The following is a 25,303-nucleotide window of genomic DNA, read 5'->3' as shown; positions in this document are numbered from 1 at the left end:
CTTCGGAATTATAGTAAAATCGTAATTTCGTAGGGCATGTGCCTTCGTTAATATAAGAAGTGATCTTTATATATAGTGTTGATTTGTTATATTACGACGTCATCATTAAGAGGTAACTTCAAAATATTAAAATCACCGAAAACAAAGAGACTGATGGGCAGACTTTACAAGAAAATAAGAAAGGCTTGAGATAAATACAAAGAGATTTCAATGCAAGAAAATCTCATCCCAATGTCTTCAGCAATATTGAAGAAAAACGGGATATAAAAACAGATGCAAGAACAGATTACTAGACTTGTTTGTTTTAAATTCCTGCCTGTTTGAAGAAGTCGGTAATTAATGTTTTAAACACATTTTAAGTTTTGACAGAAGTTTTTTAAACTGATAACCGACCCATATTTCAATCATATTGAACCACACTTTTAACCATACCAGTAATTTGTGCGAATTGTGCACATAAGCTTATATTACTGACAGTCCCAAATCTGGAAATGAAAGGAAAATGTTAGTTGCAGTGACGTATTTACAAACGGGAAGCACGTTCACTCTTTCAGGTAAAGCGGAGGCAGTTTCCGTACCGTAAGCTAATGTAAACAGGAGGCAATTTACGTAATTTTTTTGACCTGGGGGAGACAATTTACTGTTTCTGGCAACCAGATTTTGTAATTCTGTTTTTTGTTTATAACTGACTTTGATGTCTTAAGTGAAGAATGTGATTTTGTTTTTGCTGTTCTTACTCTGAATAGGCCTATATACTTTTCTCTTCTTTTTACATATATTATCTAACTAGCCGTACCTGTGCGCTCCGCTGCGCCCGATAGAAATAAATATAAAGTAATTACATAATTAAAATAGGACATTTTATCCAGGGGACATTCGTGTTTGATAGAAGGATAAATCGTTTATTATGTTAATTTAAATTGTGTTAAAAAAATTAAAATGCGATCATTTTGATCCAGAGACCATTCATTTGGTCACAAAAATTATTTTAGGAAATACAGGAAACGAATGTACAGAATAGCCTATCAAGTTTTCTGTGCATAAAAAGCTATTTTAATCTTGCCTGTCCTCGATTCACTCAGAAGTTACTGTAATAACATTATAGCATCATGTCCATCTAGAGAAACTACACTTTACAATGGTGAATTGATAATTAATTATACAAATCGGTTAATTTAGCTTCCGATATTACTTCATAGAAACACAAACATTCTCTGTAGGCTAGGTTTCATAGCTTTAGATTGTTGTTGTCCAAGGCCCCTTATAGACGAAGTCGTTTGTTTTTTATTTCATTACACTGCCTTAGATGGCTTTGTTATTGTAATTTTGAAACTCATTTATCGCATTAAATATCAGTCCTATCAAAATTTTGCTTAGAATAAAACTCATCGGAAATTATTTTTTGAGAAACTTTTGTCATGTAAAATTTTTCATGAAAATTAGTAATAAGGGAGATATTTCGATTTATTTAATTCCAGTCCCCTTATAACCCCCCCTTTTAAATATATTTTGAATGCCGTATAGCCTAAATTCTAAGTTACAACGAACTTAATTTATATTCAAATTTTCATATAAATCCGTTCAGCCATTATCGCGTGAAAAGGTAGCAAACATCCAGACAGACATACAAATAAAAATGTCAAAAAAGCGATTTTCGGTTTCAGGGCGTATAATTATATATGTTAGGACCAATTATTTTTGGAAAATCGAAAATTACCAGAAAAATTTCGGCTACAGATTTATTATTAGTATAGATTTCTAATATCTTCTGAAATTGTAGATAACCCCTCTTCATTCTGTACTGTTTCCATTGCAGTTGAGCTTGATGTGGGATCCGCTTTATTGCTGAAGTTAACACAGAATTATAGAATTAGCTGTAGGAAGTTGGTAATTACAGTACTTGTAATGCAAGGTTATGAAGCATTCAGTAATAAGTGATTATTATGGGATTACAAGAATTGAGATGTCACTTTTCAGATGTAGGCTATAATTGAGTATTTATGCTATTCCAGATGAATGTCCGTGTGACCACGATGGACGCGGAACTGGAGTTCGCGATCCAGCAAACGACGACGGGGAAACAGCTCTTTGATCAGGTTGTGAAGACAATCGGATTGCGGGAAGTATGGTTCTTCGGTCTCCAGTACACAGACAGCAAAGGCGATCTCACATGGATTAAGCTGTACAAAAAGGTAAGCGTGTTTCTTTTTCTGTTGGTGTTTTTATATGTATTTCGGAACAATGGGATTAATTTATACAGCACTTGTACAGTACGAGAACAATGCAGTATGTTAAAATTAGCGCTTTTATTTATATTTTCTCATTTTGCAGAGTTCGTTAAATTATTGTGAAGCAAAATATTAGTTACAGGATAATGCAAACTTTCAAGTCGTTTGAATTGGAAAATTGGATTTTCCATTGTTTTCCATTGAAGTTCTAAGAGATCAGACCCAAACAGTCACCGTGTGTATATAATACTGCGTGTTCAGTTCAGTGTGTCATGGCTCGCTGTATGCCGTCATGTGGCTAGTCGTTGAGCCTAGAGAATTCAATCTTCCTACACTTCCGCAAACGCGTATTACTTATGTGCCAGAGAAGTTGCTTAGCAAGTACGGCGTTCATTCTGAAGAGTACTTACCGATACATACAGTAACACCTGTAGTGGCAGGAAACACGTACTGAGCTGGTTTTTTTTCTTACTGTCGGGATATGTGAAGAGGGTTAAGACGATTACTTACGTATTTGTTGACATTAAGTTCGACGGTCAACATGGACACGGAGCATTTGATTTGTGTTGTGGAATGTTGCCGTACGCAACCGATGATAACAAATACCCTGGGTACGACTTGCCCGCGCAAAACACAGTTTGAAAGAGGTTATGGTAGCACACAGACTTTGCAGACCGCCATCTGTTGCTACGAGGTTCAAGCTATACCGTACACGTTCTCAAGTTCAGATAGAACGCCTTAATAGGCAACTTCTCTGACATAAAAGCTGAAACTCGCTTCAAATCGCTGACTCACAACAGTGACGTTATGACACACTTTGAAATGAACCCCAGTAGTTATTTATGCAACTAGTGGGATATGAGAATCATTTCTGCTCGTATGTGTTTTACAAGAACGAGGCGTAAGCGGTAATGAATACTGTTACCGCACTGAGTGTCGTTATTTACATATCGCGCTCAGTGCCGTAATGACTGCCATTACCATGATATGACGATGGATAAATATCCATTTTCAAAACAACGCGGATAAAATATGAAACCACATTTTTATGCAGGAATTGTGCTAACAGGTTATTTGAGTCTACTATAAATGTGACTTCATTATTATTTCAAGAATCGCTAGATTAACTACGTGTCTCAAATATTGTGATAGATTTAATTTTGAAAATGACTCAAAGGAGCTTTCGGACATTTCTGTGTGCAATGTTTATCTCGTGTCTGAGTGAAATTTCTTCAGTTATTCGTTGTGATTACATATTCCAACTTAAATACGACTACATAAAATTACATAGGTTGTATCATATTTCATTGATTTGAGTCATCTTTCAGAGCGCCTTGATCTAGCCTCGTTCCCAGACATGAAACTCTCGGATTACTTTCTCATGTTAAGTACAGTATTTTGAATATTTCATCAATGAAGGCAATCTTGCCTGGAAATAGATAAGGTTTTGTAGGCGCCAAGTTAAGACTGTGTAATGGCTGGATTTTTTAATTTAATTTTTGTCATCGTGATATGAGCGGAAAGGTGTAGCGTGTTATTAGGATCAGTTTTCTTTTAGTTTTGTGTTGGACCGAATTGATGTAACTCGTTGGGTACAACTTTCGAAATAAAACGGAATATTACAACTCGTCCTTTTGGAACAAACTATGAATATTTTTAACAATTTATTGCCCTACTAGACTGGCAAGGATCGTGAGTGGTGGATATTTTCTTTAATTACAAAGACAGGTCAATTTTTTTCGCATGTGTAAAGATTTTTCCCGTCAAATCTGCACTTCAAATTTACGATTATCTGACGAAGATTTCTATACAGAGCTCAGTTAGCTCCATCAGTTTGAGCAATTATTCGTACCTTACCCCCTCTCGAAGGGTCTTGCTAAAGTCATACAGTTTATCATTTGAAGGGTGGAGTTCCTGTGAGAAATGCCCTTTTTGATGAACTTTCCCCCCCAGAATCCTACGCTTATTGTCACTGTCCGAAGCAGAAGGTAGTTGGGCGTGTTAGGCCTTCAGTACTATAACCAGTGTTACATCACTAACTCCCGTTACACTGTGTTCATTCGCCTTTTTAGCCACAAATTTTCGAGCCGTAGTAACTTCTAAGCACGCATACTTTAGACTTTCTTGCAGCTATTCTTGCACTTCAAAATAAACTGTGCCTTGAAAACTATTAACATGATTTTAGTGTCGATGAAATTTGTAATGAGATGGTATTTGGCAAGATGAGGTCGAAGATTTCCCATGGCATTACCAGTCATTTCCCTTACAGTTATGGAAAATCTTGGAATAAATTCAACCATGTAATCGGCCCTGGAATGAACAAGCAAACGCGCCTACCGCCTAGACATAAACACTGTTCATTTATCCTTAAGTCTCGAAGAGAATAAAACTAATTGCATAAAAAACATTACTGCGAGACAAGACAATAAAGACGATACTCGAGGCAATTAACTTAGAAACAGAATACTGTATTAATGTCAAAGAACTGTTCTTATGTAACTGATTATTTTATCGCACCAAGTGGAGATATAGCGATGAAAATGCACGCTGATGGAATCATAGTAATTTAAAGTGATCATTGCTCTAAGTGTAAACGAATTGTTTATGCATGTTCATTTTTCTGTTACGGAATATATATATATTTTTAATATTGCGGTACTATTTTGAGACTTAACTATGTGACATTACATAATCTTTCCTCTGAAATAAAGGCATGTTATGTTCATATAAATATGGTGCTAATCTGAGATCTGCCCCAACATATTGTATTTGATAGCGACGAATAGCAACTTAAAGATATTTTAATCTAGAGCAGTGTAAGTAAAATGCCTGAAATAGAAAACAATTGATACGCATAATTAAACAAAAAAAAAACGTTAACAGGTTGAATTCTTTAAATTGACCTACTCAAGACTCGCTAAATTATGTCGGCTCCTCAACAAGAAATAATCTCTAAAGTTACAAAATTGCATGCTACTTTACACATCCAGTCATTTCAAAATAAAGTACTACGGATTTCACTCAATTTTCCTTGGTTTTTCCCTTAGAGCCAACTAAACGAGAATCTGTATTGACATAATCAAACCGTTTATTCATTCACAAGTTAAAAAGTTCTATAACATGGGTGTCTAAACGCCTATATTACCAGGAGATATTGCACGTCAAGCATGCTCTGCTAAGGTCAATAACTTTTCATATAAAATAGGAAAAACGACCTTAAAGAATATGCGCTGCGGGTTGCTTACGCCAGGGGTTACCTCATACGAGTTACAATTGTAACAACCTAGAAAATGTTCCAGGCGCCATCCCCTACTCTCTCGGAAGAAGGTCTACCGTTCCCACCAGAATCAAGAGCAGATTTCCAATGGCTGTCATATTATAATTAAAATGTATCATACCAACCTATGTATATCACTAATAATTTTTGTTCACTGACGAGCCCAATCTAGGCTGCCCTCAATTCTATGTCACGTATTGTACTCTTATTTGTATTTCATTTAGAAGTGGTCTATATAGCGCTAATCGCGCTGATCGATCAATAAATTATTTAAAAAAGGTTCAATTCTGCAGAGTTGAATCTAATATTTACATGCCTGGTGAGATCACTTCTATTGTATTTTCAAGGGGACTGTGCTTTTGTTTATGCTCAACAATGATACTATATTAGAAAATAATGGAAGGATTTGGGATGAAGATTGAATTCATGTGCAGTTTATTTTTCACTCGCTAACACTAACGTGACGGACTTTAGCACTTCTTGTCTCTCAAATGCATTAGTGAAGATTGCAGAGTGTGCGAAGCGCTGATGTAGACCTCTTTCGCCATGAACCAGATCTCCTTGCAAAGCCACCACTTTCCCTGTACCATTGTATAGTTCTCTGGTAGGTTGTGTAGTGTGTTCCCGAGTATCTTGTAACATAACGTGGCTACGGTCATCTCGATCAGTGTTACACTGGGTTTATAATAATAGATTTTGACTAAAATAAATTTACTTAGGAAAAAGTTTCACTAGAATTTTAAAATGATGAAATACTATTCACGTAAATCTAGACGTGTGAAGTGATAACTCAGTTAATGATACAAATTTTCTCTTTTCCGTGCTGGTTAAAAAAAGTGTTCGTAATTAATTCCAGAAAAACTAATTGCTATACTTTTATTTTCATTAGTAGGCACATCAAAAATCTGGGTTTTATTATTAGAAATTCAAAAACTTTACAAAACACTTCGACTTTGACACTCCTTTTTAATTGTCATGTTCGCGCTAAATTGGAATATGCCTCTGTAATTTGGTCACCCACTTGCAAATCACATAGTAATCAAATTGAAAAAATTCAAAAACGATTCTCTAGATATCTGTATTTTAGAAGATATCATTGTTCAATCCTCCATAACAAAATTTCGTACAACAATCTACTTGCTGAATTTAATTTAATCTCTCTTGGAAGTAGTAGATTACTTGCGGAGCAACTTTTATTGTATAAAATATTCAATGGTCTACTGGATAACGGCGAAATATTATCACAAATCCAGATTAACGCTAGAACATCACATTTCAGAAATCGTCAATTGTTATATTATAAAAAACCAAACACTTCATCACATAAAAATTCACCAGTGTTAAAAATGTGTTCAAATTTCAATGAAATATGTGGGATCTAGATTTCTGCATTTCTTACATGGAATATAAACATTTTCTTATTAATATACTGAAGGTAGTTGATTTTATATAATATTGCTATTTGTTACTCTGTAATTTGCCAATTATAGCTATGTTTTACATTTTGGCTATAAATATATATTTTTCATTATTTTATTTTGTATTTTTCATTTATATCTATAACCGTGTCTTTTATTTAGGCCTAGGTAGTATGTCTTTTCTCCCCCCCCCCCCTTTTCTCATTTTCCATTTTAATTTGTATTTACACTTGTATCTGTTTCATCTCTTTCATGTTACATGCAATTCTATGTTTTTTTTTTTTTTTTAACGAATATCTGTACTGTCTATTGTAATTGGGGCTTTGCCCTGTTATAGGCATAAATAAATAAAAATAAATAAATCTCAATACCATGAGGGTTTCAACGTGTGTTAGCTATTTTCATACAGCTAATATAATCATGCTACTGACTTTTTTCTGTTCGTACTCCATCAGATTATTGTCATGTCAGCTGAATGACAGGATGATTTAAGACGCTTACTTATTTCATTTGTATTGTGAAGCTTTAATATAATTTATGTTAATTTTGTTATGTAGGTTAAAGACGTGTATGCCGTGTATGGTTTTCGAACTGCAGGTTTTACGTAATTGCAGATAGTGATTTATGCCTTTTGGAAGTCACGAAAGGGGAGAGCATTGGAGGTCTTAAGCTGCAGTGAAATCAGCACATATGTTTCTGGTCTCGAGCCAAAACCTGCTCTTCAGTTTCTATTGCTATGCTGCGACTAGTCATTGTATATTGTGGTGATACGTGAAAGGGTGTCATGGTCATTTTATTATCTCGACGTCATTGTCTTTCAGCGCCTAAATTTAGTTCCAAATTAAATGTACAACTCTAAAATGTTAAAATATTATTGCACGCACTTTAAAATTTCCTTAATAGGGAAGGCTTGCGTTGCATACATGAATTAATTGCAATATTTTTCGAAGTCTCGAAAGAACTCCACCCTAAATAAGCGCATCTGAATCCCGGAACATATTACGTGTAATGAGCTGAAATAATTAGCGTTTTGTGACGTGCTAGAGTCCTTGCCACAGGGTATATAGGTAGTTATTTTTTTCTGCTTATTATAGAATAGTATGGAGGACGGTGAGTCAGCAAAATAAATAAATTCGATACTTAGGCAGATTTGAATATTAGGACCTACAGGACAGCATATGACACTTCATGTGAGAGTTTTTACTCTCCATTGTCCATTCGTTTTCCGTATACAATTGTTTCTTCCCGAACTATATGACATGTTGAAGTTTATTATATACGATTTAAATTGTACGAAAGTATGGGCATTGAATAAACATTGTTGAAGGCCGTAGACAGCGATCAGATAGTCGCCATTTGTCAATTCACTTGTTTGAAATATCTAGAATCATTTTGTTCCTGCAGGATAATCTGTTTAAATGTTCATACGATATACTTTACATTTTCAGGATAATTGATGCGGAAGAAAAAATTCTAAGGTCGTTGACGTAATTGCATATGGATTTGATTTACTAGCATTGGCTCATGGTTTCTAGGTTGCCGGCCGCATCAGCTGGTTTGAACACTGCAAATCTGGAAGATGAGGATGATTCATTTTTAGGTTCTTGGGACAGTTGTATAGAACAAGTAGTGAAAATTTAGCTAGGCTTACTTTACAGAAGTGATCTGTAAAAAAAAAAAAAAAGTGGATGTTGTTGGATACTGGATACTTTAGTTGCTGTCATATGTGCAAGAAATGTTGTTTATCCTCGGTTGAACCTATAATTCCAAAGGGATTGTAGGTTTTCAAGAGTAAAGGTAAAGTTATTCCCGTAACATGCCATGAAGGCACTTCGGGGGCATGGAGGTAGAGCCCCATGCTTTCCATGATCTCGGCACTAGAATGAGGTGATTTGGTCGGCACCACGCTCTGACCGCCTTTTACCCCCGGGAAAGACCCGGTACTCAATTTTATAGGAGGCTGAGTGAACCTCGGGGCCGATCTGAAAGTTTGGCAACGAGAAAAAAAATCCTGTCACCACCTGGGATCGAACCCCGGACCTTCCAGTCTGTAGCCAGCTGCTCTACCAACCGAGCTACCCAGCGCCTCACGATAATAATAATAATAATAATAATAATAATAATGTAATTAAATCCCGCTTTTCAAAAGTATCCACTTTAAATAATTGTTTAGAAACGAGTGTGAATATTAGAGAAATAAAACATTAGAAGTGCTAAGAAAGGATAACAAGCAAACATTCTGATGGGGGCAGAAAAAAGTTAAATTTTTTTTTCTTCCACTATGTTAATGCCAAAAGAAGTGCTTATACAAATTTTGGCCAGTCGACCGCAATTATGAGGGCCATAAAAAATAAGTTCGCAGGGGCCGTTAACAGAAAGAAAACACAATTTCACTGGAAAAAAAATTATTAGAACAGACAGAGCAATTGAGTAATTTGTCATATCATGGGATCGACAGAGAAATGCAGATGGCTGTCAAACGCTGATTCCGATTCCAGGTGCTGACTTCTACGACACAAGGATACAAAAATTGATTTCATGATATGACAAATGTCTCGGTTCTAGTGGGGGATGTGTTGACAAGTGGCGCAACAATTGCTGTATATGTTTCAATAAATCTTTCCATGCAGTTGTGCTTTTTTTCAGTAAACGGCCCCAGGGAAAATCACTTCCTGGACGCCTTGTAATTGCGGTCGAGTGGCCAAAATTTGTATAAGCACTTGATTTGACATTGTTAACATGGTGGAAGAAAAAAAAATAACTTTATCTGCCCCATCGGAATGTTCGCTTGTAAAAAAGATAAGTATGAAGTTGGCCGTTTGGATGGTAGAGAGCCAGTGTAACAGTAGACCTTGGCATCTATCTTGAACAGATGCACATGCACTTTCTAGCCAGGCAGCAAGGATAGTTGACTCTGATAATGGCCACTTTGTTCCTTGCGGAAATTTCTTGCAGTTTCAACCTTACACATTAGGGTACACACACGACTCAAAATCTAATGACGTATCTCCCAACTTTTTACTCAATGTATGTCCGATTTACTTTGAACTGATCCTCTTCTCCAGTAAGGCTCAATATAATAATAATAATAATAATAATAATAATAATAATAATAATAGTTTTATTTTCCCTGGCAGAGTTAAGGCCATCAGGCCTTCTATTCCACTCAACCAGGATCAAATCACATACAGAAAAATACATACCGGTATACAAATATTAACTTAAAAATAATAATAAACATAATTAAGTAAAAAAGAGAAAATATATAGTTTTGAACTGTTGAATTATGGAAATCGGGGCGTATTTTCTACCTGATTGCACGGAACAATAATTGTAATTTAAGTCATGATAGTGACGTAAACGTAGAAATAAAATGCACATTAATATTGGTCACATATGTCTTTAATCCGAAATATACTGGTTTCGAAGAAAGTGTTAAAGAAACGTAAGAGAAAAACTAAACTTATTTGAAAGAATTCTACTTAGGGTTGTCTCACAAGTTATGTCATTTTTAAACATCATTTGTATTATAAATTGACTCATTTTAATCGCCAAAATAAAGACCGTTACAATCAGTGAATGACCTTGAATAATTGTCAGCAAATGCCCCGATCTCATGTCGATATTAGTTCGTAGGTCTCCTATTTCGGATCTAAAGCATTTCTAAAATTTCTTCTTTGAAGAAAATAAATCATGGAACGAAACAAGCTGTTCGAAGGCACAAGTTCGGGCTAGTACGTCGGGTGTGGTACGAGTTCGATTGGAATTTTTTCCTTTGTGGTTTGAGGAGTGGCATGAGGTCGCGTGTCGTCCTATTGCAGAATCAGCCGTTTTCGATTAGTCAGTACCAGGAGTCTTGGAACCAAACTGTACGAAGTCACGCAAGATAGTAAGCATGATTTTAAACTTAGCAACATACCAATTTTTAACCTGCTGAATGTGTACTCTCGTAATATTACATAGACATATTTCGCTGGAACAGATTATTAGGCATGGAGCTAGCACGTTTGAGGGGATGGAGCCATTATTTTCTAACACAAATCCAGGAAGACCATGTTTACTATAGCTGTAATAGTTTCACGATAACGAACGATGGGTATTAGAAATTAACGATAATTGAAACTTCACTTCAGTTGGATTCTTTATTACCAAGATTCTGAAGACTTTATGCAAGACTGTTGAAACTTCGCAGAAAGCATGGATCATAGCTTTTGTGTTGCATACTCAGGGACGTACAGAAATTTAAGCAGGCTGAAGTACATTGAGACTTATTTCTCATTTAAAATTTAATCCCAGGTTTAAGACATTTGACACTTCGCGTACGTGTGCACCTGCGCGGGGAAGGAGTATTTATTTATTCTGGTGTAGTTAAGGCCATCAGGCCTTCTCTTCCACAACACCAGGAATACAAATACAATAATAGAAATAAACAGAAAAAATACACTATATACAAAGTAAAGCTACACAAGAAATAGAGAGAGAGAGAGAGATAGAGAGAGAGAAAACGCTATAAACAAAGTAAAGCCACACAAAAATATACACAGGTTGCAGTCACATAAACTTTAAATGAGTGATTAAGTATCATAATTAATTCTATCCTAATTAACATAAACAAGAAACTTGCAATTTTAATCTAGATTAAAAAAGATAAAGAAAAAAATACAAATCAATACTTCTAGCAATACCTAAAAAACATTAACTAAGACAAAATTTTCCAATTTACTTTTGAATTGTGATAAAGTCCGGCAGTCCCTGACGTCATTAGGTAACGAATTCCAGAGGCGAGGTATTTCTACATTATAGGAAGATAAGTATAAAGACGTTCTATGATGAGGGATAGAAAGAAGTGCTTGATGTCGGTTTCGAAGAGTTGTAAGAAATTGAAAGCGCGATAACAAATAATTCGGCGTAGAAGTATGCATGATTCTAAAGAGAAGAGACAGTGAATGCATTGTTCGTTCCTTCAGACGCGCCCATGAAAGTAACTGGAGGGAAGGTGTTATATGATCAAATTTACGAGTGTTGCAGATGAATCGTATGCACACATTATGAACACGTTGTAGTCTTTCAGCTAAGAGTGAACTTACATTAGTTAGCAAGGAATCGCAATAATCAAAATGGGGCATTACAAGCGTCTGAATAAGATTCTTTTTTTAGACTAAGTGGTAGAAATTCTTTCATATGAAACAAGGAGTGAAGTTGAGAAAATATTTTTTTTTTTGCAAATGTGTGATACTTGAGTGTTCCAATTTAGATCGCTATCCATAAAAATGCCAAGATTTTTAACTGTTTCACTGTATTTAACAATAATCCCATTCAATATTATATGTGGTATAGTACTAGGCCTACTATCAAGAGTGCTTCGTAGACGATTATATCCCATTACGAGTAGTTCGAAAGATACAGATCTCGGATTTTATCTCTGCCTCTGCAACGTCACATTTGCCGTGGGGAAGTGAGGGATGGGAAGAAAGTTGTAATGCTTTTCAATATGCTGACGCTCACTTTGTAAGATAAGCTATTTGAAATTTAACGGCCACTGACCGGCAGAGATATAATCCGAGATCTGTACGAAACTGTGAAGTTGGGGACGTAAAATTGACCACCAGTCTTTTCATTTTCATAGAATTATATGCAAAGTAGACGCTGTAAAAGAAGGCTGTACCTGTAGTGGAAGATAGTGGGTGAAGTTCATGGTTCTGCTCATGTCTTTGTAAATGCATGCAGTACGTTCATATTTGACGATGGTTCAAGTTTATGATATCATCGGTGAACGGTGAATATTATCTTGGGCATGTTTGAGATACACTGCACTTGATACGTCGGGCGGTTATTGTAGAATTAATGACCATGGAATTAAGTCGGTCAATCCTTTGCGTTAAAGTGTTGGTCACCTTGTATCCTCTGGAGTTCTAGAGGCCGTAAAGATTTGCAACACCGCATCTACGCAGATGGCGAGGCTCCGTGTTATGAAAGCCGATGATGTCATTTCGAGAGACGCGTCAGGATTACGTGTTGGCTCACAAGGAGTATCCGGGAATGAGTTTGTTATACAGCAGTACAATTGGGTCTATGACGTGAAGATGATTCATTCCTTCGGGTCTGACGATATTTTGATCTTTACGATTTTGGTAATAAGAGAGAATCTTCCAACAAATGACGGATACTCTGCTATATCCAAATGATAAAAATTTAAATAAATCTGCATCTAGTAAAGATTTGTCAAAATCACGACATTATCACAAATTTCTGTCTTTCTGCGAAGTAACGGTGGGCAGTTGTAATTATAAAATATAAAGATGTAAAACTTCTAAATATTATCCATAAAGAATGACAATGTAAAGACATTTGTGTTGAGTTAATGTCTCTGTTTTTCTCTCTACATTCAAGAAATACTACTTCTAAAATCATTTTAACTTCATTGCAAGGTCTTTTCCCAGGATGTGTTTTAATACAGTATCTTATGCAATGGACAGAAAACGATGTGAAGAGCAATTATTTTAGCACACTTCTTTTCTACGAATTGGTGGGAAGATACTCGTCAAGTAATCGACAGTTGTAGAAAAGTGAAATTTTGTAAAATAAATTAGTAAACAAATAAGTTTTTAGGCTTTCATGGTGACTATGATTGAAATCTGACTTTTGGGTAATAAAGTTCCAGTAAGACAGTGGATTACCCTAAAGTCTAATTTCAAATAAATAACTAAAAAGAAAAGCCGGAAGATACTTAACTCCAAATACAAATTTGAAAAAGATAAATCCATATAATGTTATTTTCTCAAATTGTTTGTTTAGTAAACTGTCTGAAGATAGGTTTGTTTGAACCTCACGAGCACGGTTCGGATAAAGTAGCTGTATCAGGATAGGCATCCTTGGTCCGTGCGTTTTCTTTACAAACATTGACTAGGGCTATACTGTCCATCCACTGATGTTTTAAGTAGGGGATGGGGAGCGCTCTTCCCAACAGTTTGTTTGTTAAAAAAAAAAACGCACTGACCAAAGATGCCTATCCTGAAACAGCTAGTTTATCCGAACCGGACTCATGAGTGACACCAATAAGGATCGCTCAGGAGGCAACTAAGCCAGGAGATGAGGTAGTGTGGCCAGTTCTTTTCCTCCTCCATTGCCATACATCACTGACTAATACATAGTCAGTAGATTTACTGGCCTGTAAAAGAACTCCTGCGGGACAAAATTCCGGCACAATTGCGACGCTGATATAACCTCTGCAGTTGCGAGCGTCGTTAAATAAAACATAACATTAAATAACATACTCGTATTACATTACTCAGACTTCAGATGTGTACAAATAAATTGTTCTTTCTCTGGCACATCATCAAGTGAGATGTACTGCCTGATAATAGATGTACGTATCAGCGAGAACTTCAGTCGGAGGTAAATTAGTGTATTGAAATGTTTCGAAATAAAAAAAGTTCAAACTGTAGTTGGAGTGAAAAGTAAAATAATCTTTTACTCAGTGAGAGATACTTTCTGATCATCCCCGTAAAGAGACTAGCTGCCATAAGGATTGCCACAGGACAACACTGCCTGGCGGAATATTTATATAAACTGGGTATTTTACCATCACCTCAGTGTGTCATTTGTAATGAGGAAAATTCTATTATGAACTGGGAACATTTAAATGTTTGTAAAAAAAAAAAACTTGTAAATTTTAAATCCTCTATGGAGACTTTGTACTGCTCTGCCGGAAACCAAATGATGTTGAATCAATCTGGTTGAGCATTAAATACATACATACATCTTTGTTAGATTAAATTGGAAAGTTGTGTATTTCAACTAGGAAATAATTAGTCTATTGGGGAAAATAGTTTCACAGTACAATGTGAATTTTGAAAGAATCTTTGGCAATTGTATTACTGCTATCGGACTATAAGGTGGTTTCATATTTCATGAAAGATATGTTGAAGTTAAATTGTAAAGCTGTTATTGGAAAATAGGAAAGTTTGTATTAATTTGTATAACCTTTGCGGATTGGGTTACAAGAAATCCGATCTTTAGCGGTTGCTTGTCGCTGCAGAAGAGAGAATTTCATGTTACCATCGAACGAGTAAGTCCATTTCTGAAGAGAATTGTTAGATAGTACCTTTCTCCTTAAGGCTGATTTACCAATATCGGATTACGGGAAGAACCTCTTATATCGCCTGAAGATGCCGAAACAAAATGAAGTCTTGAAATTTCCAGAACACCTGTTTCTGTTGGAAGGTCAAAATCTGTTCCGTTTGGAATAGGGGACTGCAATTTTTTGTAAGTTACAATAGATTGCCATATTTCGTTACAAGATCTCGTTTAAGCTTTATGCGAATATAAAATTGTATAGAGATCTGTGGGGTTAACGCGTATTGTTTTTTCGTGTATACCTACTTTTTAAAAAGAAAATAACTTCTAAATAAAAGAACGTAAACTGTTTTGTATCGCAAAGGAGTTCGGTATCCAGAACTACTTCATCGCGCTATTTATAGTCCGCTGTCTTCCGTCATCGTGTGTAATTTCTCATAAATCTGTTATGTACGATCACTCGTGCAATTTTGCATTGCTGTTTAGTAATGTCTAGTACGTCACAGTAGAGTGTAACAGTTGCACCGGCATCTGTTCACCAGAGGTTTCCGTTGCCGGCCATGCATATAGCATCTACTTGTAACCGGGACAAGGCTTTGAACAATGGAGAAAACTGCGTGACCTTGCGGAACCCACGCTTTAATTGCATCATACATTTACGTTCAGGCAGATGACTAATAGTTTCGTGATCATATAAATGTGTTCATATTCGAAATTAAGCGACAGCATTAAAATTGTGTTTATCCTGATACATATAAAAAACACAGTATAACTTGATGTTGAAATTTGACTATCTACTTGGAATATTTTAGAACATGAAAGGAGACTCAAACGTTGCTCCTGTGAAAGGAGGATAAAATTTAGATTCTCTACTGAAAAATTTATTCAGAGTCCACCGGGAACGGCCGTAAATAAAAGAACAGAAATTAAAGCAACCACGTTTGATATATATATATATATATATATATATATATATATATATATATATATATGAATCAAAATTTGAGCATGGAAACAATTGCCTCATGGATATATACAACTCAATAGACATTTACAACTAGATTCATTACTTTTTGCAGACGATTTAGCTCTAGTGGCATCCTCAGAAGATGAATTACAACATTCAATTTTTAATTTTAACAAAATTGGAATTAAATATGATATGAAAATCAATAAAAAAAACTAAAATTATGGCCTTCTGCGGAAAATACCCTGTGCCTAGCAAAATATGTTTAGATTCAAAAATATTAGAAAGGATCAATTATTTTACATATCTCTGATACACATTATCTTTTTTCGATGAAGTAGACATTTCACAGAAAATGTCTAAATACACCAAAGCAATGGGAATAATTAACACCATTATGAAACCTTCCCTAGTAAAAAGGCATACTCGAATTCGCCTTTACAAGACCTTGGCGAGACCTGTACTTTGTTACGGCAGTGAGGCATGGACGTTGAGGAAGAAAGACGAAAGCAGAATAACGGCTAATGTAATGACATTTATAACATATACAGCGGGATATACGAAATGGAATCACAAACGCAACTAGAACCTGTAATTAATCACGTAAAATATTATCAGAACAACTGGATAAATCATCTGCATCGCATGCATAGAGATAGAATCCCCAAAAGTCATGCTCCGCTATCGTCCAAACAGGGAGAGATCTCTCGGTCGTCCAAAGAAGCGCTGGATTGAAAATTCCACTGTGAGATCGTAACAGGCCATTTGACCTAATACTTGAATGGAAGAAGACAAACACTGACACTGTTATTTACCTACTCATAAATAAACATTTTATTTGTCACAATTTGGCATTTTAGATGTATAGTCCTGTGGTGTAACGTGATTAGCTAATTATCATGTTTATCATAGAACGGTCGTTGGAGGGCTCAGACCTATTCGATGTATAAAGTACTTGGATTAAATCCTGCTGCTGAATGAGGGTGTTCCAGGCAGAAGAAATACTACTTAGATTTATTTTAAGTGTTATTTTAAGTGATCGTGCTTCATTTAATTTAGGATATTCCCTATTATTATTATTATTATTATTATAAATTATTCTTAGTATTATTTGTATTAATTATTGGTATTAACTGTATTTTAATTAATAAGTTTATTATTGTCATTGTGGGTCCCTATCACCACGGCATGGCGCGTCCTCAGGTTGCGGATAGAGGAGACGGCCTCCAGATATGGAGGGTAGCTGCGAATATATTGAATAAGCAGTCGTGGACAGCCGATAAGGGGTGGTCCTCCAGCTTGGGGGTTGAGCGAAGGGCTAACAACCCATCACCGTAAAAAAACAGCTTGTTACGAATCCCTACAATAAGCCTGTGAAACTTGGACTCTCACTCTGAGAGAGGAACATAGGTTAAGGGTGTTTGAGAATAAGGTGCTTAGGAAAATATTTGGGGCTAAGCGGGATGAAGTTACAGGAGAATGGAGAAAGTTACACAACACAGAACTGCACGCATTGTATTCTTCACCTGACATAATTAGGAACATTAAATCCAGACGTTTGAGATGGGCAGGGCATGTAGCACGTATGGGCGAATCCAGAAACGCATATACAGTGTTAGTTGGGAGACCGGAGGGAAAAAGACCTTTAGGGAGGCCGAGACGTAGATGGGAGGATAATATTAAAATTGATTTGAGGGAGGTGGGATATGATGATAGAGACTGGATTAATCTTGCACAGGATAGGGACCGCTGGCGGGCTTATGTGAGGGCGGCAATGAACCTTCGGGTTCCTTAAAAGCCATTTGTAAGTATTATTATCATTATTGAGTGTAATTAGTTACCACTGCCACCGGGTATATACCCATTGCAGTGTGAATAAATACATACACAAATTTTGCCTGACATTTTGTCATCATTTATATTAATAAATTTTTGTGGGCCCATAGCGAAGTTAAAAGAGTGTGAGCAGTAAGACTCCGGCATATGTGGGTTATATTCGCAGATTTAATGGTGGTGATATAATAATCGTTGCTAGGTTTTTGATAATGTTTAAACGTTCTCGCGGATACAAACCTACGAGACTGCGCGAGAAAGCTTTCGACGCATGTGAAATTCATTGACGCTATCAATGCGATAATATGAAGGTTATCGAACAAATTTAAAATAATAAAGTAAAAACAAAAAATATACTCGCACATGAAGGGGTCAGAATGATATAATCATAAGTCACGAAAACAAAATTTTTACAGGAGGGCGTGTTGGTTTAGAGTCCAATACCATTAATTGCGATATGATAAGTTCAGCTTCCTACTTACGTTATTTTTGGACTAAATTTTATAATATTTTACTAGTAGCTTCACCCCGTAGTCCGGGTCACTCTAAAAGTGAAACTTAACCATTCCCCCCCCCCCCATTACTGCATTTGCTAGTGGATTATGGTGATTTTCTAGTTTGAAGGTTGAATTTTCTTTTGCCAGCTTCGAATTTCGATAATGAGAAATTCTACTGGTAGTGATTTTCTAACTGTTACGTTGGCAGCAGTAACAGCCGTTGCTAGTAGTGAAATTTTATAAAATTAAAATTGTTCTAGATTTCTGAGCCGATTACTGGAAGCTAATGAAATTTGAACATAATTAATGTCGGTTTTAATATTAGTACACAAGTTATTTCGTGTTTTGCTTTGTGGTTACAATTGAAGATTATAAGGGTACAGTGCATCAGTTATTCATGGATTTCAAAAAGGCATATGACTCGGTTAAGAGAGAAGTTTTATATAATATTCTTATTGAATTTGGTATTCCCAAGAAACTAGTTCGATTAATTAAAATGTGTCTTAGTGAAACGTACAGCAGAGTTCGTATAGGTCAGTTTGTCAGATGCGTTTCCAATTCACTGTGGGCTAAAGCAAGGAGATTCACTATCACCTTTACTTTTTAACTTTGCTCTAGAGTATGCCATTAGGAAAGTCCAGGATAACAGAGAGGGTTTGGAATTGAACGGGTTACATCAGCTGCTTGTCTATGCGGATGACTTGAATATGTTGGAAGAAAATCCACAAACTATTAGGGAAAACACGGGAATTTTACTGGAAGCAAGTAAAGAGATAGGTTTGGAAGTAAATCCCGAAAAGACAAAGTATATGATTGTCTCGTGACGTGAATATTGTACGAAATGGAAATATAAAAATTGAAAATTTATCTTTTGAAGAGGTGGAGAAGTTCAAATATCTGGGAGCAACAGTAACAAATATAAATGATACTCGGGAGGAAATTAAACACAGAATAAATATGGGAAATGCCTGTTATTATTCGGTTGAGAAACTTTTATCATCCAGTCTGCTGTCGAAAAATCTGAAAGTTAGAATTTATAAAACAGTTATATTACCGGTTGTTCTGTATGGTTGTGGAACTTGAAAGAGGAACAGAGATAAAGGGTGTTGAGAATAAGGTGCTTAGGAAAATATTTGGGGCTAAGAGGGATGAAGTTACAGGAGAATGGAGAAAGTTACACAATGCAGTGCTCACGCATTGTATTCTTTACCTGATATAATTAGGAACATTAAATCCAGACGTTTGAGATTGGCAGGGCATGTAGCACGTATGGGCGAATCCAGAAATGCATATAGAATGTTAATTGGGAGACCGGAGGGAAAAAGACCTTTAGGGAGACCGAGACGTAGATGGGAAGATAATATTAAGATGGATTTGAGGGAGGTGGGATATGATGATAGAGAATGGATTAATCTTGCTCAGGATAGGGACCAATGGCGGGCTTATGTGAGGGCGGCAATGAACCTCCGGGTTCCTTAAAAGCCAGTAAGTCGGATAAGTGTAAAAATAACATAGTGTGATACATGTACTTACATAGACTATGATTTCACTCATATTAGGAAGAATTTATCAGATAGGAAATTCCATTCATTTCTACATGCAGTTACCCATAGCAACGGATTGTAACCGCATAGATGTTCGGATACTTTCTGGAACATTCTTGTAATGATTTTAATTTAATCAGTTCTCTCAACAGGGAAAGAAGATCCTAACTAAACACGTAAGCACTAATCTTGTAGTATCTGATTGTGATGAGGCAATGCAACTAGAATGCGCTAGACTGTGATACAGTAATTCGTCACAGTGAATCATATAACGTTCATAAGCGTAGGTATGTCATAGCTATGAATGGAATGTTTGTCTTTAGTTGCAATAAAATATAAGTAGGAGGGTGAAAGTGGGTGTATGGGAGGAAGGATGAAGAGGAGTCTTAAACCACTTCCCTTGGTCACTCTGCTCAAAGGATCACCTAACTTGTGTATTACCGAAGTGTACATGTTTAAAGATACTGAATTTAGCATACGTACCTTATCGCAAAATATGGTTCGAAGAAGCTTATTACATTTTGTCTCTTGTGGTTGAAACACTGTTGCTTAATTTAGAACAACTTTCAGAAAGTGAAGTCCAAGCGAAGAAAGTATACAGCAAATAACACTGAACAAATAATTTTAACCATCTTATCCCGAAATAAAAGTAGGTGATTATATTGACATTGACAGTAATAAGACAGTAACAATAACCAGAAATATAAGAAATTGGAAAATGTACAGCTTTCATCTTATGTCGCGCCATATGATCTCTAGCAGAGCGGTAACTGAAAAGAGGGCTTCTGATTTTAGTGTATAAAAGTAACCTTGGGTAATACGAAAAAAGAAATTTTTGCTTTCGGTGTACATGAAAACATCCGTTACGGGTTTAGAATAATCATATAGTGCAGTGCAATTATACAGGGTGAACCGTAAGTAATGTCATTAATTTCAGGAGGTTATTCTTTGAGATATTTCAAACAAAAAAGTTAAATACAAGCTGCTTGTTTTTACTTTTCGAGAAAAATAATTATTTTATATGAAACATTTCATAGCGTATTTTAGGCAAACTAACTTATTGAATTAATTTCCGATATGCTCAGTCAATTTAAGAGAGCAGTGTATTGTGATGAATGATTGAAAGAATTTTAGTTTTGTCCTTTAAATGTGCAGAAATTTGATCCGAAACAAATGTAGTTTTTCGTTCTGCAAAGGAATTTTAAAATTTGATACACTCGGACAACCCTCTAAAGGTTATTGCCGGGACAGATGGAGATCGCGTAATGCAAGAGATGGATGAGACAACGAGAAATGTGAACATAAAAAACACACACAATAAAATTGCTTTTAAGGGAAATTTGATTTCTGTTATGTAAGTTCACCGGTTACTACTTTAAACATTAAAATGAGAGGGAACTATTTCAAAATGGCTGAAGAAAATGCTTATTGTACGACAGAGATTTTTTGAATCTTTATACTTGGTAAGGTTTATCTTGCCTCAGTAACAATAAAACAAAGTCCCTTCAAATGAGGGTGGAGATTATAGGAGGGTTGTAAATTTTCAGAATTCCTTTCAAAATCTTGTTATTGTACAGGCTACCGGAACTCAGTTTCTTGAAAGACAAGTTCAGTGACGGAACTACACAGTACGAAGAGAGATATTTTGTAATTTTATTTTGCGCTACAGAATGTAGCAACTAGTCCCTTCCGACACTGGATGGATGGACGGCATCGCTCCACTTCCCCCATCACCATAACAACACAGACGAAGTAAGACATGTGTCCTTTCTCTTTCTTTTCACAGTGAGACAAGATAAATCACACAGACTTTAAGAAGATTTATATAACGTAAAATTAGCTTTTCTTGTTGTCTGAGTTCATCGAATATTAAATTAAAATTAAGTCTAAAAGTTTAAAAATATTTATTTCGTTTAACGTAAAATATGCTTATCAGTAATTCTTATTTTTTTTTCCTTTACAGTTTTAAATGTTTTAAAGTTTTGTTTTTATAACGTGACACAAGCATAATTATTATTTAAAAATTTAAATTGTTAACTGCCTCCCATTGGAGGTAGCCCAGAAGGACTCTGTATACTCTCGTACATGAATTTTACAATATTAAATGTTTACATAAATTTGTTGACAGAAAATTAAAATAAACATATTAGAATATTTAATTGAAATGGAAGAGTAGAAATGTCTTAATCTTTTCAATTTAGGTTGAAATAATCGTATCTTATTGTTTGCGTTTTCTGAGGATTTAATTAAAATTAGTTTGTAGAATTTACCTAAAATTTACCAAGGTATTATTTAACGTGAAATGAACAGTGTTCATTCTCCGCTCTCAAACACGGTCTAAAACACAACATTTAAACTGTATATCATCTGTATTTTGTTCTTTAGAGTTTAAAAACAATGTACGCGACAATGGCCTTCAACGTCCCTGTTCATAACAAGCCAGGTAAAGGGGTTTTCAGATCAACAGAGCCTTATGTGCACTCCTTACTGATTACACAACGTTGCACGATCTCGTAATTAATTTATTTTAAAGTGTGCATTTTTCTGGAAAACTATTTAAAGCGCAGCATTATGCTATTTCACCTTTTGGTTGCTCTTTCCTGTATAAATCTTAAAATTTAATTTCAAACTAAGTAATATCTGATCGTTAATGCAGATTTTACATTCTGCGTCGCAGCTTCCTGGGATGTTGCGGTCTTCGGTCAAACGCCGTCGAACCATTTTTTTTTTTTTGGCAGTATTACAATCGCGAGCCATGATTACTATCTGTACAGTAGTAATCTATAATAAATTTGGTTTCATAGATTGTCCCCCTCCTCAGACTTACTCTACAGATCTGCCAACATCCATTTTCTGTGTCTTGGATAATGTTTATGAAGATGGACGCGCAAATATGGAATATTAAGTTCAGTTTGTGCAGTTACAAGTGCAGGAAGCATTACATTCGAGTTCTAAAACTACAGGACTGCTACGTATTTCATGAAGGAGGTAAAATTTGAACAATTGAGAGATTGAAGTTTATAATTTGTGTCGCTATTTTAGTATTTTTTTTATCTTTTCGATTTCAGAAAACATTCAGTATTGAATAAAATGAAATCCAAACTTGTCATCACGGTAATAACATCAGAGTTTTTAGTGACATTTTCAATTTTAATTGAAATACTATTAAATTATAAATTCAGACATCCCAAACATTTGAGAATTAGGTTGTGGTGGTATGTAGAACAGCTGTTAATTGTTTTATTTTGCCGCCTGCATTACAAATACAGCAGTAGCGAGGGTTGGTAACTTAACAAGAAACGATCTGTCGTGTTTGGAACACCTGTGTTGCATGTGCGTTGCCTTGTTATTAGTTAAAGTGTGTTTATCTAATGCGTACTCCACTTGCGTGATTCGGGTTCCGCATATTGCGGACAAATGACAGGACTGTGACCCATTTTAAAGTTGCGCGCCACTTCGGCGGGCCGCGCTATGCATGAAATGTATCTATGGACTGTTATGTCGTATACTAGGATGAATGTATGTGTAAGTTTAGTATAGAGAATGGGTGAGGATGATTATGAATATTAAGAAGGGAGAAGAGGAAATCCGGTGCCTACACGTAACCTATTCCTATCGAATAGCACCAAGGGGAGCCAGGCTTTACGTCCCCGTCCGATGAAAGAGTCATTATGAATAGTGACATATGCCTTCTCTTCATAAGCACTGCGGAGAAATGGGATTGAACCCAGACACATTGGTGCACAATCTAGTGAGCAGAAGTTGTGCACACCGGAATCGAACCCGGGGCGGCTAGTTTGGAGAGTTAAAATGTTTGTGTAATTGTTCTTTGAGTTAAATTTTATCTGCAGTTTACCACTTGCTCCGAAACTTTGCTTCTCGTCTTCTTAATATTTCTTTGACTTTCATTTACATTCAAGACTGAAGTTACGCTTCATACTCGAATTAGCAGATATACGGCTATCTTTGAATATGACTTGTCATTGATTTAAGTTGGCCTGGAACATTAAAATCCATAGCATGACTTCTCTGGGGAAAGGGTTGTGAAAATTAAGGTTCCGTTCATGATTTACTGCACGTAAGAAGCCATTCCTTACAGTGAGAGGATTGAAAACTAAATTATCACTTATATTTTCTCGCTCAATTTTTCTACTTCATGAACACTTTCGCAAGACCCACGTGTCGGTAGCTTCTCACATTAAAAGAACAGTATTTACTTACAAATGGCTTTGAACCCGCAGGTTCATTTCCGCCCTCACATAAGCCCGCCATCAGTCCCTATTCTGTTCAAGATTAATCCAGTCTCCATCGTATCTCACCTCCCTCAAATCCATTTTAATATTATCCTCCCATCTATGTCTCGGCCTTCCCAAAGGTCTTTTTCCCCTCCAGTCTCCCAACTAACACTCTATATGCATTTCTGGATTCACCCATACGTGCTACATGCCCTGCCCATCTCAAACGTCTGGATTTAATGTTCCTTATTATGTCAGGTGAAGAATACAATGCGTGCAGTTCCGCGTTGTGTAACTTTCTCCATTCTCCTGTAACTTCATCCCTCTTAGCCCCAAATATCCTCCTAAGAACCTTATTCTTAAACATTATTAATCTCTGTTCCTCTCTCGAAGTGAAAGTCCAAGTTTCACAACCATACAGAGTAACCGGTAATATAACTGTTTTATAAATTCCAACTTTCAGAACGGTATATATTATAAAAATGTTCGGAAGATTAAACTGTTGGAAATTTGTAACGAACTGAGTTGACACTTGTATTAGATTTTCCATGATAAATGGTGAGAAAATTGGGTCCCTTGAGGCTGAAGTGTTCAGGGAGGTGGTCTGATTTACTGAATACGTTTACATCTTTGTTGTGGAAGGAATAATTAAACACTTGATGCCCAAATATATGTGTGTGTGTATATACATATATATATATATATATATATATATATATATATATAAATGATTGTACAATTTCCTCTTTTTTAATTTTTTCACATTGCTCTTAATTGCCATGCTCACTAGGTGTAACATTGGAAACTTGCGAGACTCCCTCTTAGCCATTTTTCTGAATTGTCTTTTCTGTAGGTTACATAATTTCATTGATAAGCATTCTCTTTCTGTGATTACGGGTATTTTCTATGTCCATGTATCTCTAATTTGTAATTTTTTCTTTCTAAATTGTAACGGTATGCCTAAATATTGAAATAACTTTTTTTTTTTTGCTGTTAGGCCTTGAAAGTTAGAATTCCCACACAGAAACTTGTTGCTAGGGAAACCATAACATAAAACTATACTGAAATAGACTCATTACAGTGCACTTATTAGTTACCATTACAGTGCTGTTTTGCGAAGGCTTTGGAATAATATTGCTCTAAATTTTCAATGCAAAAAATACTGTATTTGCAATTTTAAATATATTATCGTGCACAAATTTTGTACATTACACGTTATAATGAAGTA

At 35.7% G+C, this 25,303-nt stretch overlaps 1 protein-coding gene across 3 annotated transcripts in view; it reads left to right on the top strand.

Moving 5' to 3' along the window:
* Positions 1 to 25,303, top strand: part of Moe (moesin) — a 221,519-nt gene that overhangs the window by 131,260 nt on the left and 64,956 nt on the right. For all 3 annotated transcript variants that reach the window (XM_069842153.1, XM_069842152.1, XM_069842151.1), the window contains one exon: positions 2,013 to 2,192. In XM_069842153.1, coding sequence (XP_069698254.1) covers positions 2,013 to 2,192 — 180 coding nt within the window. The remainder of the gene's footprint in view (positions 1 to 2,012; positions 2,193 to 25,303) is intronic.

This window comes from Periplaneta americana, chromosome 12 (assembly GCF_040183065.1).
Source record: "Periplaneta americana isolate PAMFEO1 chromosome 12, P.americana_PAMFEO1_priV1, whole genome shotgun sequence".
NCBI lineage: Eukaryota > Metazoa > Arthropoda > Insecta > Blattodea > Blattidae > Periplaneta > Periplaneta americana.
Note: the sequence above shows the minus strand (reverse complement) of the source record. Positions and strands in the feature narration are given on the sequence as shown.